Source organism: Glycine max, chromosome 6, assembly GCF_000004515.6.
Source record: "Glycine max cultivar Williams 82 chromosome 6, Glycine_max_v4.0, whole genome shotgun sequence".
Taxonomy (NCBI): Eukaryota; Viridiplantae; Streptophyta; class Magnoliopsida; order Fabales; family Fabaceae; genus Glycine; species Glycine max.
Window position 1 is genome coordinate 44,456,721 of NC_038242.2, and position 18,896 is coordinate 44,475,616.

Here is an 18,896-nt window from a genome sequence, read left to right on the forward strand (position 1 = left end):
GTTTCTTCGTAAACACTTGTATGAAAATTAAATAGGAAGGAAAATTAAAATAAATATTTTTATAAACTAAAATTAGATGGATAATTAAATTATGTTTTAGATCCTCCAAAATTATTTGTTTTCGAATTTGGTCCTAGCTTCTAATTTTTTTATTATTTTGATCTCTTTAATTTTGAAGTTTATATATATATATATATATATATATATATATATATATATATGTTGTTTTTGTTTTAAGTGCTATCTAAATTACTTTTACTCTTGTATAAAGTATTATCTAAAATACTTTGAGTACAAAAAATGATACATTCAAAATTTAGAGGAGTGAAAAAAAAATACATCTTAAAATTAGAAGGATGAAAATAATGAAAATTTTAGAGGGATCAAATTTAAACATTAGCAATTTTAGAGGGACCTAAATCATAATTTACCCATGCATAAACTAATTTACAAAAGCTCTTTTATATTAGTTTTTCTAATAATTTATTTTTAACTTATCATAAGTAAATTTTAGCTTATAGAGAATTTTTATTTTTAATTCTTATCTTCTCTCCTATAAATGTTAATAAAAAATATTATGATACTTTTGGAAGACCAATTTGAAATTACCTTGTAAAGTTCATGTGATATATTTTCATGAAGTTATATACAGATGTATTTGTCGCATTTCTTATCAATTTAGAGACTAATTTTAAATTTTCATTTTTTTATAGACTAAATTTTCACTAATTTACACATCAAGTATCAAAATGGTTATTTACACAGAAGTTTGTCAAACAAGAACCATGTACTCGAGCTAGCTATCATCCGATATTATGCTGAACCCATATTATCGGTATCCAAAAAACCTTGTATTAGGAGTCGGAAAGAAAATCATGATGAACAGAACCAATATTAGTCTCCCAAATCCAATATACCATTTCATGATTATTGTAGCTTACATGCTTGTTCCTTCTCTCAAAATTTCAGCAGCTATCCTCAGTGTGTCACAGTTTATCACTGAGAGCCAGACTTTAGTGTCCCACAGAGGAGTGTTTGAGCTTGGTTTCTTCAGCCCGGGCAATTCGAAAAACCGTTACCTGGGGATTTGGTATAAAACCATAACTATTGATAGAGTTGTTTGGGTCGCAAACTGGGCGAACCCAATCAATGATTCCGCCGGCATCTTAACTTTCAGCAGCACAGGCAATCTTGAACTCAGACAACATGACTCAGTTGCTTGGTCTACTACCTACAGAAAACAAGCACAGAATCCAGTGGCGGAGCTCTTGGACAATGGCAATCTTGTGGTAAGAAATGAGGGAGACACCGACCCCGAAGCCTACTTGTGGCAAAGTTTTGACTATCCATCTGATACGCTTTTGCCCGGGATGAAGCTGGGATGGGACCTCCGAACTGCTCTGGAATGGAAAATAACGGCTTGGAAGAGTCCAGAAGATCCATCCCCAGGAGATTTTTCTTTCAGGTTAAATCTCTATAATTATCCTGAGTTTTATCTGATGAAAGGAAGAGTAAAGTATCACCGCCTTGGACCGTGGAATGGACTTTATTTTAGTGGCGCAACAAATCAAAACCCAAACCAGTTGTACGAAATCAAGTATGTAGTTAAAAACGATTCCATGTACGTGATGAATGAGGTTGAGAAGTTCTGTTTCTTGACAGTCAAGAATAGTTCTGCAGCTGCTATTGTGAGAGTCAAAATCACGGAAACCAGTCTGCAAATCCAGGTATGGGAAGAGGAAAGACAATATTGGAGCATTTATACAACTATCCCGGGTGACAGATGCGACGAGTATGCGGTGTGTGGAGCCTATGGGAATTGCAGGATTTCACAGTCACCAGTATGCCAGTGTTTAGAAGGATTCACACCAAGGTCACAACAAGAATGGAGCACAATGGATTGGAGCCAAGGATGTGTTGTCAATAAATCGTCAAGCTGCGAAGGTGATCGGTTTGTCAAACATCCAGGTCTGAAAGTACCAGAAACTGATCATGTTGATCTGTATGAGAATATTGATTTAGAGGAATGCAGAGAGAAATGCTTGAATAATTGCTATTGTGTGGCATATACTAATTCAGACATAAGAGGAGGAGGTAAGGGTTGTGTCCATTGGTATTTCGAACTAAATGACATTAGACAGTTTGAAACTGGAGGGCAAGATCTATATATCCGGATGCCTGCTTTGGAGTCAGGTATAAAGTTTTTATTAATCTTTCTTCTTAATACTCCCATCATTCTTATTATTTTGGAAAACACTATATCATTATTTACAACTGAGGTTTAATTAATTTCATTTTTTTTTATCGAAGTCAACCAAGAAGAGCAACATGGACACACCACAAGCGTGAAGATAAAAATTGCAACCCCAATTGCTGCAATTAGTGGGATACTTTTATTTTGCATTTTTGTTATGTACAGAGTTCGAAGGAGCAGTGCTGGTAATTAAATCATTGACCCATACTATTGTCACTAAAGTTATGACACACACATATATATCTTTAAATTGGAAATTGGAAATATTTCAAATAATCAGGTAGCACTTGTATGGCTGAGGGAATTTGCAGCCAGGTGGCATTTTAACATGGCAATGAGTCTCATGCATGGGTTTAATAAACGGAGTCTCAACTGGCCTACAGATTAATTAAATTGTTCCATTCCCTTTCTTCTATTATGCAGATAAGTCAAAGACAAAAGATAATTTAAAAAAACAGCTAGAAGATCTGGATCTACGATTATTTGATCTGCTAACAATCACTACTGCCACAAACAATTTCTCGTTGAATAACAAGATTGGACAAGGTGGTTTTGGACCTGTATATAAGGTAATTCAATAACTGTGAACCTATTAGAAAAAGAAATGTGAGCCTAACCGATAAATGACTAGAGTCCAGAGTGGAATTATTGTTATAGAAAGCATCTGCTCAAATGAATGCAATTACGCAGGGAAAATTAGCAGATGGCAGAGATGTTGCAGTCAAGAGACTTTCAAGCAGTTCTGGACAAGGAATAACTGAGTTTATGACAGAAGTTAAACTAATTGCGAAGCTTCAACATCGAAATCTGGTAAAGCTTCTTGGCTGTTGCATTAGAGGACAAGAAAAAATACTAGTATATGAATACATGGTTAATGGCAGCCTTGACTCCTTTGTTTTTGGTATGTAATTGAAGAATGCTTTGATTAGATGCACTAGCGTTATTTTTTTTTTTTTAACTTCAGTCACATTTAATTTACCAGCTTATGAATCTTGATTAACTTATTTGCTTTGCAAATAAAAAACAGACCAAATAAAAGGTAAATTTCTGGACTGGCCTCAACGGCTCGACATAATATTTGGAATAGCTAGGGGGCTTTTGTACCTTCATCAAGATTCCCGATTAAGGATTATTCATAGAGATCTCAAGGCAAGTAACATTTTACTCGATGAAAAGTTAAATCCAAAAATATCAGATTTTGGAATGGCTAGAGCTTTTGGAGGAGACCAAACTGAAGGAAACACAAATAGAGTCGTTGGTACTTAGTGAGTATCTGTCGAACTATATTGCAGTACATTTATGTGTGTGTATATTTATATATTTTTGTGTCTTGATTTTTTAAAATTATTTATTGTAGCGGTTACATGGCTCCAGAGTACGCAGTTGATGGCCTATTTTCAATCAAATCTGATGTTTTCAGTTTTGGTATTTTATTGTTAGAGATTATATGCGGAAATAAAAATAGAGCTCTTTGTCATGGAAACCAAACTCTTAATCTCGTTGGCTATGTAAGCACTACAACAAGTTATTATTTATTTATGAACAAGTTAAAACATCAATAATTAACTCTTTCTTTTTTCTTCTTTTATTCTCAGGCATGGACACTTTGGAAAGAGCAAAATGTTTTACAGTTGATTGACTCAAACATAATGGACTCATGTGTTATCCAAGAAGTATTGCGATGCATTCATGTTAGTCTCTTGTGCGTGCAACAATACCCAGAGGATAGGCCAACCATGACTTCGGTAATTCAAATGTTAGGGAGTGAGATGGAACTGGTTGAACCAAAAGAGCCGGGTTTCTTTCCAAGGAGGATTTCAAATGAAGGAAAGTTACTAGCAAATCTAAACCAAATGACTTCAAATAATGAGTTAACCATTACCTTATTAAATGCCAGGTGAAAATTAGAGTCATTTGAATATAATGAACTGAAGCATAACTTGCTTTGCAAGTGCAGTCAAAACCTGTTCAGTTGTTCTTGTTATTGCTACACTGAAATTTCTGATGTACTCTGCTGTGTTATGATGTGTAATTTATTTTATGCTGTTTTTATAATGTCTTAAGCTTTGTATTTAGGTTGGATGGGTGGGTAATTAACCTGTTAGATATAGCAGGAACTTATTGTTATGCTTTGTGTGAGAATATATGTATCAAAAACAAATCATTTCTGATGTTGTATGAATGGAAAACATTGATGTTTCGGAACTAAACATTGTTTGTGTCAACAATGTTAGAACTGAAGACGTGGAAGATGCCTAATCCCTCAAAATGTCACAGTTTTGATGATAACGAAAATATTAAACTTTGATGGTCAATCTAATGAGGCTTATTAAGTGTTACAGGTTTTTTTTGCGTCTAATTATGATATTGGTATTGTATTTCTTACCTTAGATGCAAAATCTATTTTAATTGGACATATGCTCAATGTAACCAAAAGATGGATTCAGTCCAATATTTTCTCAAGTTAGACTTAGAATATACCGTTCTATATTGAAAAATCCAGCATCCATTGTGTTGTGTTTTATCTTGTTCAATCAGTAAAAAAAAACTTACACATTAATTTCTATTTATGCATAAGGCTTCTTTTTTGGTCCAAAAAGATGTACACCTGAGGTGGGATTCCTACTTATAATGATTCACTTAAAAGTTTCATCCACTCTACAAAATTCCTTAATTTATTAAGAATATTTAAAGCATATTTTAGCCAAGAATAAGAATAAAAATGATGAAATTAAGTGTTATATTAAGAAGAAAGGTTAATAAAGTCTTTACCTGGCTCCAAAGCAGACATCCGGATATATAGATCTTACCCACCAGCTTGAAATTGTTTCATGTCAATTAGATCTCCAAACCAAAGGACTCAACGACCACTTCCTGCTCCTTTTATGTTTGAATTAGTAAAGGCCATGCAAGAGCAATTATTCAATCATTTGAGTCTTCATTCATCTAAATCAGTTTTGTCATCAAACCAATTGTATGTGTAATATCTGGTATTCAGGCTTGTATTATTTACAAATAGATCGTCGTCTCTACAGCTTAATGGGTTTTATTTTATATAGTGGTCACATCCTTGAGTCAATCCAATAAATCCCATGTTTGTGGTGACTTTGGACTGAAATAATTCTATCAGGAGGAATATTTTTATACCAAATCCCCAGGTAATGGTTTTTGGAATTACCCGAATTGAACGAATTTCCAAACTCAGACGCCACCACTTTTGGACAGTAATTGTTTTCTTTTGCTCTTTGCACATTGTTGCTAATAAAATGGAGAAGAAATATTTAGGAAATTATTGAGCTGGTATATTTTCCATATAGCTGCTTAAGAGCTTTAAACATAATGAACACTAAGTCTATACTATCATCTAGTATTTTATTATTTTTCGCAGGTTTAAATTGCGGATGGCTGGAATAAAATGAAGGGCATATCAGTTCAATAGTTGGCTTTGTACCAATGAACATGAGAATTCTGATCACTCCATCACTGTATATATAGGATGGCAGTTGATGCTTGAATTATGGTAATGAAAGCACTATCACGGTATTAGTTCAGTCTTCAAACAATTAGTTTCATGCATATGGAATAACAATTCTCTATTGAGATTATTTTTCAATAAATTGTAACATGCATATGGACAAAGCTATTTCAAGCAGTGGACAATTAAATATCTTAGAATTAGTATAAACATCCCTCAAGACAAAAAAAAGAATTAGTATAAACAGTTTATCAGTCCTGAGAATTTAAGAGTCAAGGCACACTAAGTATAGTAATTAAGGAAACTCAACCTCATTTAACTAAACTTCATTTCGTTTTCCAAGATTGATGAACGTCCGGAAGAAAATAACTATGCAATCATCTCATCCTGGAAAAGTTTTTCTTGATGCTACTACCATAGGACCAGTGTTAAATTTTTAGGCAAATGCTAATTAGTGTCCTTAAAACATTGATTAAGAAATTAAAAGAAAAAATATTTTTATTGAAATGCATAAAATTACTTTATTCATCACCTTTTTCATGTTTTTCTATAATTTTCATAATTAATATTTTTTTCTTTTAATTCCTTAACTAATGTCTCAAAGACACTGGTTAGTTAGTAAGATCCAATATTTTAATCACGTTTGAGAAGAGTCATCTATCATTCCACTCATATCTTGCTGTTTTAGCATTAGCATTGAACTCGTGAATTTCAACAGCTCCACAACTATTGATATAACCTGGTTGAGTCTTATTTTCTTTTTAAAAAAAAATAGAGAAAGTCCTGAAGTTTGAATATATAACTATGTAAAGACTTTGATTTCTATCATATACTAAAATTATTGTCATTGTATTCGTACTGTCAAACAAGCAATACATTTTAAATCACAGGTTATTATAAAATCAGCCACGTTCCTAATCAATCTATATATGCCTGTTCAGAATACAAAAGCTAGGAAAAGTAAAACATTTTAGCACTGATATGTTGATTGACTTGAACACAACTGACGTGGTTGATCAAGACAATAAAATAATGTCTTTTCCATGGTTAAGCTTCTTTGCAAGGACAAATTAAATTATAAAAATTGCGTATTTAGTCTTCATATTTTTTATCAAATGGGAACAAGGAACAGTCTCAGCTCATCACATGATACGCTTAGCTGAACGGAACCAGTATCATCAGTATCCAATGGAAAATTCTTCTTGCGTGAGTATTATTGTTGCTTACATGGTTGTTCCATCTCTCAAAATTTCCGCAGCTACATTCACTGTGGAGTGTTTGAGCTTGGTTTCTTCAGCTCGGGAAATTCCACAAAGCGTTACCTGGGGATTTTGTATAAAAATATTCCCACTGGAAGAGTTGCATGGGTTGCAAACCAGAATAACCCGATCAGTGATTCCTCGGGCATCTTAACATTCACCAGCAGAGGTAATCTTGAACTCAAACAAAATAACTCTGTTGTTTTGGTTACAACCTATCAAAACCGAGTATGGGATCCAGTGGCAGAGCTCTTGGACAATGGCAATCTTGTGATAAGGAATGTGGGAGACGCAAACTCAGCAACATACTTGTGGCAAAGTTTTGACTATCTATCTGATACACTTTTGCCCAAGATGAAGTTGGGATGGGACCTCCGAACCGGTTTGGAACCGAAAATAACCTCTTGGAAGAGTCCAGATGATCCATCCCCCCGAAATTTCTCTTGGGATCTGATGCTCCATGATTATCCTGAGTTTTATGCGATGATAGGAACATGTAAGTACTTCTGCACTGGACCATGGAATGGAGTTCATTTTAGTGGATTATGAAATCAAAGTCCAAATCCGGTGTATGAATTCAAGTACGTCACCACAAATGATCTCATGTACACCTCCAATAAGGTTGAGATGTTCTACTCTTTTACCCTCAAGAATAGTTCTGTCATCGCCAGAGTCAAAGTAAAAACCTTACTCCTACTCGAAACCCAAGTATGGGACAGGACAACGCAATATGGAAGGTTTATGAAACTTCCCCTCATGATTTGTGTGATGTATGCCAATGTTTAGAAGGATTCAGTCCAAAGTCACCACAACAATGCAAGGTACTTGATTGGAGGCAGGGATGCGTCCAACCTAAACCATTAAGCTACAAAGAAAGCTACATGGATCAGTTTGTGAATTATCTAGGCTTAGAAGTACAAGATACTGCACATACATGGATGGATGAGAATGTTGGATTAGAGGAATACAGAAATGCTTGAATAATTGCTCTTGCATGGCATTTGCTAATTCCGACATAAGAGGAGCAGGTAATGGTTGTGTCCTTTGGTTTCGCGATCTAATTGACATCAGATCACCGAATGAAACTGGTGGGCAAGATTTATATATTCGAATGTCTGCTGCGGAGTTAGGTAAAAATTGTTATAGAGTCCGAAGAAGAATTACTGGTAAATTGTTGATCTTTATTATTGTCAATAAAGTCATGACATGCACACATATATATATCTTTCAATTAAAATTTTAGACAACATATTTTGGGGGAGTTTACCTTTACCGATTGAAAATTACTCTTGTATTCATTTTTTTTTTTGGTATGACTCATGAGTATCCAGAAACATGCTTGATAGACTTGTGAGGACTGAACATATATTTCATGAACATTTTCATTTTTACCTACTATAGAAGATTCAAAATCTATGAAATCAAATTTAAATTAATATTCAGTTACAGAGGTGTAGATTCTAGAACATCTAAACATCTTGTTGGTAGTTGATTAGATGATAGTTGATAGTTTTAGAGAATTGTTTTAGAAAGAAGGCTATGTCATTGATTTCTTGAATTATCAATTGCAACATACCAATTGCCTATTTATAGGCTCAAGTTACCAACCTCTCAATGGTGGTGAATGTTTCTACATTACTTTAGGTCTTTCTAGAGTTTTCATGATAGATTAGTATCATGATAGTTCTAGATTCTTCTATCTTATACATACACTTATAGTTCTAAATTGTTCTACCATATTCATACACATTATAGTTCTAGATTGTTCTACCATATTCTATAGTTCTAGGATATTCTACTATTTTCATACATATTATATTTAAGAATATTCTAGAAATTTGTAGCAATTTCAACACTCCTCCTTGATGCAAATTTCTGTGACTCCGAGCATAGCTCGTAATTCTTCAAATCTTGGTCTCGGCAGAGCCTTCGTGAATATGTCTGCAATTTGATCTTCTGTTCTGCAGTAATCGAGTTTGATCTCTTTAGCTTCAGCTTCTCTGATAAAGTGATACTTGATTGCTATGTGTTTTGTTCTGCTGTGATGAACTGGATTCTTCGCCATTGCAATTGCTGATTTGTTGTCGCAATTGATTTTAGTAGGCTCATCTTGTTTTTCTCCCATGTCTTCAAGTATCCTACGAAGCCATATAGCTTGACTCGTTGCTTCAGCAGCTGCCACGTACTCTGCTTCTGCTGTTGATTGTGCTACTGTAGCTTGCTTCTTTAACGCCCAAGAGAACATTCCCGGTCCTAGTGAGAAAGCATAGCCAGAGGTACTCTTCATGTCATTTGCTGAACCTGCCCAATCACTGTTTGTGTAGCCAAGTAATTCTGAGTTGGTTTCGGTAGTATACCATATACCGAACTCTTTTGTTCCTTGTATATACCTCAAAATTCTTTTTCCTACTCCAAAGTGTATTTGACTTGGGCTTTGCATGAATCTTGATAGAAGACTTGTAGCATACATTATGTCAGGCCGTGTAGCTGTCAAATATAGGAGGCTTCCAATTAGACTTTGGTATTTGGATGCATCAACTTCTGGTGCTCCATCATTCTTCTGTAGTTTCTCATTTGTTATGAGTGGAGTAGCAACAGGTTTGCAACCATACATCTTGAATTTCTTAAGTAAGCCTTCTGTGTATTTCTTTTGCGAGATGAATATCCCTTCATTTTTCTGACTTACCTCTATGCCGAGGAAGTAACTCATCAAACCAAGGTCGGTCATCTCAAAGGTCTTCATCATGTCTTCTTTAAACTCCATCATCATCTTAGTATTGTTTCCCGTGTAGATAAGATCATCTACATATAGAGAGAGTAAGAGAGTGTACTGCCCTTGAGACTTGATGTAAAGTGTAGGCTCACTCTTGCTCCTCCTGAATCCTCGATCCATGAAATACTGATCGATTCTGCTATACCATGCTCGAGGTGCTTGCTTCAAACCATAGAGTGTTTTTCTTAGTCTTAACACTTTGTTTTCTTTGCCTTCAGACACGAATCCTTGTGGCTGCTCCACATAGATCTCTTCTTCAAGTACACCGTTAAGGAAGGCAGATTTGACATCTAGTTGATTTTTGTGACACAAGAGCTATTAGAGCTCTTATGGTATCAAGACGAGCTACTGGTGCAAATGTCTCATTGTAGTCAATTCCGGGTTGCTGTGAGTAACCCTTAGCTACTAGCCTCGCCTTGTGTTTCTGTATGGTGCCATCAGGGTTGAGCTTTGTCTTATAGACCCACTTAACCCTAATGATATCTTTTCCAAGGGGACGATTTACTAACTCCCATGTGTTGTTTTTCTCGATCATCTGTATCTCTTCTTCCATTGCCTTGACCCATACTTCCTGCTTTGACGCTTCTTCAAAGTTTCCAGGTTCAAGTATGGCCAAGTTACAGGTTTCATATATGTCCACCAAAGATCTTACTCGTCTTGGAGTAGACTCTGGTGACGATAGTTCTTGATCTTGTTGTTGTGGTGGAGGTAAAGGTGGTTCACCTGGGTCTTCTTCCTCAGCTTCTTCTTGAGGTAGTTGAGCGGGTATAAGAACGTTCTTCTCCACTTTTTCTTCATCCCAATTCCAAGAAGCGTACTCATCAACTTCAACATCTCGACTGATGATGAGCTTCTTAGTTTGCAAGTTGTAGACACGGTAGCCTTTAGAGATATTGCTATACCCAATGAAGATACCACGTATAGTCTTGTCTTCAAGCTTGTGCCTTTTCACGTCTGGAATATGAATGTAGCATATAGATCCAAAGACCCTTAGGTGCTTTGTTGATGGCTTCTTCCCGATCCAAGCTTCAATTGGAGTCTTGTCTTTTACAGACTTAGTTGGACATCTGTTGAGTATGTAAACAGCAGTGTAGACTGCTTCAGCCCAGAATGTGTTAGGTAGTCCCTTCTCCTTGAGCATCGATCTAGCCATCTCCATAACTGTGCGATTCTTTCTCTCGGACACTCCATTTTGTTGAGAAGAATATGCGACTGTAAGTTGTCGCTCAATGCCTTCATCCTCACAAAATCTTTCAAACTCGCGAGAGGTGTACTCTTTGCTGCGATAACTTCTTAGTACTTTTATCCGTTTTCCACTTTGATTTTCAGCAAGGGCCTTGAACTTTTTGAATACTCCAAAGACTTCTGATTTTTCTTTTAGAAAATATACCCATGTCATTCTAGAGAAGTCATCAATGAAGAGTATGAAGTACTTGTTGTTCTCATGTGATGACGTCCTCATTGGTCCACAAACGTCCGTATGTATCAGCTCCAATAGATCTTTCGCTCTCCATGCTCCGCTTGTTGAGAAAGGAAATCGGTGTTGCTTACCAAGGAGACATCCTTCACACACTTCATTGTTCTCCTTTATGCTTGGAAGATCTCTCATCATGTTCTTCTCATGTAACAACTTCAAGGCATGTGTATTGAAGTGGCCAAATCTTCGATGCCATAGCCATGAATCATCAAATTGTACCTTCATGGCAATGTTTGTTGCATATTTTAAATTTAGAGGAAAGCTTCTATTGCTCTTATTCATCTTTACTTGGACTATCTCAGACCTTTTATTTTTGTTGTCTAAGATTTTGCATACACCTCCTTCAAAGTGAAGTGTGTAGCCTCTCTCCATCATTTGGCCAATGCTTAGAAGATTTTCTTTTGGGCTGGGAACTAGTAAGACATCATGGATGAGTCGCGTACCTTTATCAGTCTCCACCATGACAGTGCCTTTGCCTTTTGATTCAACCACACTTCCATTTCCCCAGTCGAACTTTGACTTTGAAAGACTCATCAATACTTTTGAAAATAGTCTCATCCTTGTCCATGTGATTGCTACATCCACTATCCAAGTACCAGCTTCCTCCCTTTTCTTTTATTGAGTCTTGAGTGGCGTAGAACATACATTGTTCTTGATCATGCTCCTCTGCGATATTGGCTTGATGCCTATTTTTGTTGCGACAATTTTTCTCTACGTGCCCGAACTTCTTGCAATGGTTGCATTGTGGCATATTACGGAACCAACAATTTTTCTCTGCGTGGCCTTGCCTTTTGCATATATTGCATGGAGGATTTTTATCTGTTTTGTTCTTAAGGAAATTCCTAGAACCTTCTCTTCTTCTGGAAGTTTCTCCATAATTTTTCTTTCCTCTATTTTCTTTGTTTTGGGGCTGAAATTTAAACTTTGTCTGGAAGGCATTTTCAATTGTATCTTCTTTATGCCTATACAGTCTTTGCTTATATGCTTCAAGAGAGCCCACAAGTTCTGTCTCTGATAGAGTGAACAGATCTTTGGTTTCCTCAATCGTTGTCACGATTGGGTCAAACTTTTGGGGCATAGTAATTAAAATTTTCTCAACAATTTTCTTGTCAAGAATATCTTCCCCAAAAGCTCTCATTTGATTAACTATATCTTTAACTTTAGAATAGTAATCTTTAACTGTCTCAGACTGCTTCATCTTCAATAGTTCAAAATCTCTTCTTAGAGATTGAAGTTTAACGGCACGTACCTTAACACTTCCTTGAAACTCCTCCTGCAATGTGTTCCACGCTTTTTTGGCAGTCTTAGCTCCCATAATTCTTGGGAAAATTAGATCAGTCACCGCTTGTTGCAAGGTGAACAACGCCTTTGAATTTTTCTGTTTATTTTTCTTCAACTCTTTTTCTTGAGATGCATTAAGAACTGAAGTATCCGCGGGAATGGTGAAGCCTTCTTCTATTATGTCCCATAAATCTTGAGATGAAAAATATGTTTCCATTTTAACACGCCAGAAATCATAATTTTCACCATTGAAGATAGGGACAAAAATAGTTGACGATTGAGTAGTGTTATCCATAGCTTAGGAAAAAATATTATTAGAGTGGGTTAATAATACAAAGGAAATTTTTGAAGTAGTTGGGAGGATTTTGGAATGGTAGGTAGGTAAGATAACTACGCCCAATGTATGACCGAACGTAGCTCTGATACCACTGTTGGTAGTTGATTAGATGATAGTTGATAGTTGATAGTTTTAGAGAATTGTTTTAGAAAGAAGGCTATGTCATTGATTTCTTGAATTATCAATTACAACATACCAATTGCCTATTTATAGGCTCAAGTCACCAACCTCTCAATGGTGGTGAATGTTTCTACATTACTTTAGGTCTTTCTAGAGTTTTCATGATAGATTAGTATCATAATAGTTCTAGATTCTTCTATCTTATACATACACTTATGGTTCTAAATTGTTCTACCATATTCATACACATTATAGTTCTAGATTGTTCTACCATATTCTATAGTTCTAGGATATTCTACTATTTTCATACATATTATATTTAAGAATATTCTAAAAATTTGTAGCAATTTCAACACATCTAAACAGGTTTTGAAACTCTAGTCCTTTGGTGGTAATTGTAAAATCGAAGGAAGTATACTTAATTTAATGCAACATGTGAAGCAATCTCATTTATTTTCACCGAGCACTTAAGGTTATGGTTAGTGTATTGGTTGAACTACTTGAGATTGCTTCAATAGATTCCTTCTTCGTGAAAACACCTGGCTTTTTAGGCTCATCCAATTCCATCTCACTCCCCAACATTAGAACTACTGAAGTCATTGTAGGCCTATCCTCTGGGTATTGTTGCACGCACAACAGCCCAACATGGATGCAACGTATGATTTCAGATTCAATGCATGAATCTTCAATGTTTGAGTCAATTATTTCGGAAGTCCTGCTCAATTTCCAGTGTGTCCATACCTAAATAAAAAAAATGAAGGAAATTGCTATTACGAAAAAAGGAAAATGCAAATAACATGTCAACTTTAAGGTTGATAGATTAAAATCTAACAAAGTGCTTACATGATCAATAAGGTTATATCGCTTTCCACTATAGCGCCCTCTATTTCTTTTGCCACATATTATCTCCATGAGTAAAATACCAAAGCTGAAGACATCAGATTTCACAGAAAATTGCCCATCAACAGCATACTCAGGAGCCATGTACCCACTGAAAGAAAAAAAAAAGTATTGGAGGGAAATGATATTTACATGACAATTGAGTATTGGCATGTCTGTAAACATAAAAAGGTTAGGAGCAGTAACACACTCACAATGTTCCAACTATTTTATTTGTGTTTCCTTCAATCTCCTCTCTTCCAACAGTTTTAGCCATTCCAAAATCTGATATTTTTGGATTGAAATCTTCATCTAGTAGAACATTACTTCCTTTGAGATCTCTATGAATAATCCTTAGTCGAGAATCTTGATGAAGATACATAAGCCCTCGAGCAATTCCACAAATTATGCTCAACCGCTTAGGCCAGTCAAGTGATTTACCTTTGGTGTGATCTGTGTTTCGCAGCAAATCTATCATTAAAAATTGAATATTCATGCTTAAGAATTTGCTAACTATCACTGTAGTCATAAAATACTAGTGAGTCCTATTATAAGATGTCTTGATATTCCATACCAAAAATGAAGTAGTCTAGGCTGCCGTTAGCCATGTATTCATAAACCAATATTTTTTCTTGCTTATGAATACAACAGCCTAGAAGCTTTACAAGATTTCTGTGCTGAAGTTTTGCTATCAGTTTAACTTCATTTACAAACTCGGATATTCCTTGTCCCGAGTTCTGTGAAAGTCTCTTTGCAGCAATTTCTAGTCCACTGGCTAGCTTTCCCTGCATAATCACATTCATGAATAGAGGGTCTTTATAATAACAATAATTCTCTAATCTTGAATTACTGAATCAGTATCCAAATATTGAATTACCCAATATACAGGTCCAAAACCACCTTCTCCAATCTTGTTCACCTCTGAGAAATTATCAGTGGCAGCCAAAATTATTGACAAATCAAGCAATGGAAGATCCAAATCATCCACAAACCCTTCGTAGTTATTTTCTGCTTTTGACTTTTCTGACAATGAGTAAAAGTGATTTATAGCATTATGAATTGCAAAACTAGGAATTGAAAAATTAAACAATTTAAATTAGACAACATATTTGATTCCGATGGAAAAATAAAAAATAATAGAATCGTGCCAATGCTTTTTTTGGTCACTTTCAAATTATTAAGCTCTACCAGTTGGTAAAGAGATACAAACAATATTAGATTTCAACTTAAAACCAATTGACATTAAGCGAAGTTATTCAACAGATATATAAACTGCATCCTAAGAATTGAAATAGCAATATGAAACTTCCTAACATACAGGACCCTTTTAATAGGTCACCAACCAAAATATTCAAATGATATAGTCTAAATACTCTTAAAAAAACAGTAATTTGAATAGCTGTACTTGTCAAGAGAATTCACAAATAGCAGAATTGACATTTAATATACGGAAGCAAGAGTGATCCACCCTTGATTTAAAGAGGGTTAAATTTATCAGATATTTTAATTTAAAGGGTGGATGCACTTTTACTTTCTCATTTTACACATTTTCTCACTCCAACAAATTCATTAGACAACACTATATTCATCCTTTTTAAAGTGAAAAGTGAGAGAAAAGGAGAATAACTTTACCATTGATGTTCCTCCAGATTCTGTAGATAAAATAAATACCAAGTACAAGCATTCCTGAAGCTGCAGTGACTATGGTTACATGTTTTATTTTAAAATTCCTCTGCCTGATAGCCTCTTCACGGTTGAATTTGATCAAGCAAAACAACAATGGTTAAATTCTATATTGGAGGACCAAGCATAAATTCTCAAAGACAAGATTTAATTCTGAACAGAAGAATTAATAAAAGGATTAGCTGGAAAAGTTAATGAATCATTTACCTAATTCTGAAGCAGGCAACCGGATATATAGACCCTGCCCATTTTCAGCAACTGAATACTGTTTGATGTCAAATAAATCCCCAAACCACATGACACAACCACTGCCTGCTCCACTTATATTAGAATTTGTATAAGCCATGCAAGAACAATTATTCAAGCACTTGGTTCTGCATTTCTCTATATCAATACTATCATTCACAAACGTAGCTTTTGTATCTGGCACTTTCAATCCTTCCAAAAGGACAAACCCATCATGCTTGCAATTCAATGGATGTTGCAGGACACATCCTTGGGACCAGTCCATTGAGTTCCATTTTTCAAGATACTTAGGTTTGAACCCTTTCAAGCACTCACACATTGGTGACGCAGACGTGCTGCAATATGCGTTGGCTCCACAAACGCCATAATGATCACAGTAGTCTGATGGCAAGGTTGAATAAAACATCCATGATTCATCAAGCTCCGACCATACATAACGAGGACGCGCTAGGGCCGTTTGGTTAAGTACAGCTTTTGTTATTAAACTAGTCTGCTTGAGGGTCCATGTGTAGTAAACCTCTTCCTTGTTGGAGACAAACTCGTAATGGTAAACTGGATTAGGCTTCATTTCTGGCATGCCGGTGAAGCGCAACCCATTCCATGGTCCAAGTCTGTGATACTTTTTGTTTCCCTTCATCATATAGATCTCAGGATAGGGATGCCGCACAATACTCCATGATAAGTCTCCTGGTGTTGGATCATCACCACTCTTCCAAGCTATGAGGCGAATGTTGAGATTTCTTTTGAGGTCCCATCCAACCTTCATTCCTGATAGCATTGTATTAGATGGGTAATCAAAGCTTTGCCATAGATATGACTCTTGATTCGCTGAATTCAGATCTCTTATCACAAGATTGCCAGAATCCAGGAGTTCTGCCACAGGATTCTGTGCTGCTTTTGAAGACCTTGTGCACCAAGCAACCATGTTGTTGTGTGTAAGGACCAAATTGCCAGAACTGTGTAGTTTCAAGTCGGCAGAGGAATCATTGATTGGGTTGCCACCGTTTGCAACCCAAACAACATTGTCAACTGGAATATTCTTGTACCGAATACCGAGGTAGATTCTGTTGGGATATCCAAGATTGAAGAAACCAAGCTCGAACATTCCATGTGGGGAAGAAACTATGGTCTTTCCATAACTGAGGGATTGGAACTGTGAAATTGATGATCTGTCTGGTACTATGGAAACTACAAGAGAAGGGAAAAATAGTATATAGATGAAACTCTTCAGGGAAAGAATAAACTTCATTGGGTATATTAAGCTACCTGAGAGTTAGAGCTTAAAACAGCCACGCTGAGAAATAAGAAAACTGAAACCACTCAATAGAAAGAGAGAGAAGCTAAAGCAAGACAACAAACTGAAGTAATGCATGAGCAATGATGGAGTTAAACTTGTGTGTAAAGCTTAAATTCACTAGAGTTGATTAGTCAGTGGATAAGTGCTGAACAATGACAACTCATTAGTACTACGGGATGCACAAGGCAGAGAGTAATGCGTGATTGAAGTTTCAAACTAGTAAACTTTAACTTCAATTCTTTTTCAAATCCAAATTTTGTAAGCTTTTCAGTGGAAATTTTCATTTCGAGGTTTATGGGTTTTGTTTCCTTCTGTCATTCTAGCATGTGGCTAGAAGGACCACAATCTTTAGAATTGCGGTTCTCCGTCACTGTCTGTGTAGACTACTTGAGACATCTGCAAAAGACTTTAGAATGGAATGTTCAACTTCGGTGCTTAATTATAGGGAAGGCTAGCTACTTAGATAGTGGTCCAGGAAATTTACCTATTATAACCAGATTCTCACGTTTCTGTAAATAGTTTTTGGTCTTAGTTAGCACATCTCTTTGAATAGTTGCATTCTCAATTATATATAGTGTTTGATTGTGGTTTTCCTTTTCTAGTTTTTAAAAGGATTATCATAAACATATACTGAACCAAGATTTCCATATTTTGCTTTTTCTGTTTAGCCATTAGTGAGGATGGATTTGGTTCTGTTATGGAAGAAAGATACGGTAAATGTTTAGGACTTCAAAATATCCGGGCTAAACTAGACATGGCAATGAGGTGGGGCGGGTACGGGTATTGTCTCTCTCCAATCCCTTACCCCGACTCTCCAACATATTTCCATACCCGTATCCGATACCCGACGAGTTTAAGTTTATTATCCCATCCCCGTACCCGTCGGGTATCCCCGACCCGTCCCATACAAGATTCAAATTAGAAAAATATTTTTTTTGTAAAAAAATATTAAAAATTTGATTTTAAAAATAATAAATTGATTGCTAAACATTTATTTTTAACTACTTATATATCAATAAATTTATTATAGCGCGTGTGTCTACAAAAATAGTTAAAATAATATTAAATTATGTAAAAATTTTAAAATAAAATTAACTAGTAATAAAAATTCTATGCCTTTTGATTAAATTATGCAAAAAATTTAAAGATTTTAAGTGGCAGGGTGGGTTCGGGGTCGGGACGAATCTAGTAATTTCATACCCGTATCTATACCCGACTTTTGGTTATCGGGAAAAACCCGAACCCGAACCCATATCCGGTCAACTCGGGTATTACCCGTCAAAGTCGGGACGGATTCGGACGGATACCCACGGATACGAGTTTTCTTGTCATGTATAGGCTAAACTGAGTTTACAACATAGGGTACTGCACAAAATGATTTTCAAGGTATAGTTGACATTGTATTTCGTTGGCAATGCAAATCTGATTTTTTTGTGATAGGCAAAATATTTCATTTTATAAGAATATCGGCTTAAGCATTAGTTGTGCAACAACAACAACAGAAAATTAAAGTCTTATCTCACTAGGTGGGGTCAATTACAAGAATTACATAACTTTATATGACATGATTAAAAACTAAAGTTGCAAAAATATTATTTTGTCTAAGATCTCCTTTGATGATTTTTTTCAACATCCCTTTTGGTCTTCCCTCTTCTCTTTTTTCTGGGTCAAAAATCATCTAATTTACTCTTCTAATTGATCCCTTTTGTGACCTTCTTTGTACATCCTCAAATCACTTTAATTAACCGATTTTCTATCATCTTTTCTTTAATGGATGCTAATCCAATCTTTTCTCATATAAAGTCATTTTGTATT

General features: G+C 35.5%; 2 protein-coding genes and 1 pseudogene across 5 annotated transcripts; 2 read left to right on the plus strand and 1 right to left on the minus strand.

Moving 5' to 3' along the window:
• The first annotated feature begins 752 nt into the window (after window positions 1-752).
• Window positions 753-4,464, plus strand: LOC100807748 (G-type lectin S-receptor-like serine/threonine-protein kinase At4g27290). Of its 2 annotated transcripts, none has more exons than XR_005892078.1 (7): window positions 753-2,193; window positions 2,311-2,439; window positions 2,678-2,823; window positions 2,945-3,155; window positions 3,282-3,519; window positions 3,695-3,762; window positions 3,850-3,921. XR_005892078.1 is itself a non-coding variant. In XM_014776734.2 (7 exons), exons 1-7 carry the CDS (start codon window positions 816-818, stop codon window positions 4,153-4,155), a joined length of 2,559 nt encoding a protein of 852 aa, XP_014632220.1. In that variant the 5' UTR covers window positions 758-815; the 3' UTR covers window positions 4,156-4,464. The 2 variants fall into 2 exon arrangements, 1 of the variants encoding a protein (XP_014632220.1); XM_014776734.2 differs by having other exon boundaries at window positions 758-2,193; window positions 3,612-3,762; window positions 3,850-4,464.
• Window positions 4,465-5,293: 829 nt separating this feature from the next.
• LOC102669095 (S-locus-specific glycoprotein S13-like) lies at window positions 5,294-8,231 on the plus strand (annotated as a pseudogene).
• Window positions 8,232-13,269: 5,038 nt separating this feature from the next.
• On the minus strand, window positions 13,270-17,335 carry LOC100808807 (G-type lectin S-receptor-like serine/threonine-protein kinase At4g27290). Of its 3 annotated transcripts, XM_041016659.1 has the most exons (8): window positions 17,051-17,335; window positions 15,746-16,972; window positions 15,488-15,601; window positions 14,733-14,878; window positions 14,430-14,640; window positions 14,071-14,308; window positions 13,820-13,967; window positions 13,270-13,717 (listed from the first exon to the last, which is right to left on the minus strand). In XM_041016659.1, the coding sequence occupies exons 2-8, from the start codon at window positions 16,887-16,889 to the stop codon at window positions 13,433-13,435; spliced, it is 2,286 nt and encodes a 761-aa protein (XP_040872593.1). In that variant the 5' UTR covers window positions 16,890-16,972; window positions 17,051-17,335; the 3' UTR covers window positions 13,270-13,432. The 3 variants fall into 3 exon arrangements, with proteins under 3 accessions (XP_040872593.1, XP_006582222.1, XP_006582221.1); XM_006582159.4 differs by having other exon boundaries at window positions 15,746-17,335; XM_006582158.4 differs by having other exon boundaries at window positions 14,071-14,326; window positions 15,746-17,335.
• Window positions 17,336-18,896: the final 1,561 nt, after the last annotated feature.

Coding starts and splice junctions, on each gene's coding strand:
- LOC100807748 (XM_014776734.2), top strand. CDS start 816: ATGCTGAACCCATATTATCGGTATCCAAAAAACCTTGTATTAGGAGTC. Junction 2,194..2,310: donor GATGCCTGCTTTGGAGTCAG/GTATAAAGTTTT, acceptor TTTTTATCGAAG/TCAACCAAGAAGAGCAACAT. Junction 3,520..3,611: donor AATAGAGTCGTTGGTACTTA/GTGAGTATCTGT, acceptor TATTTATTGTAG/CGGTTACATGGCTCCAGAGT.
- LOC100808807 (XM_006582158.4), bottom strand. CDS start 17,033: ATGAAGTTTATTCTTTCCCTGAAGAGTTTCATCTATATACTATTTTTC. Junction 14,879..15,487: donor AATCTGGAGGAACATCAATG/GTAAAGTTATTC, acceptor ACTCATTGTCAG/AAAAGTCAAAAGCAGAAAAT. Junction 13,718..13,819: donor GATATAACCTTATTGATCAT/GTAAGCACTTTG, acceptor TTTTTTATTTAG/GTATGGACACACTGGAAATT.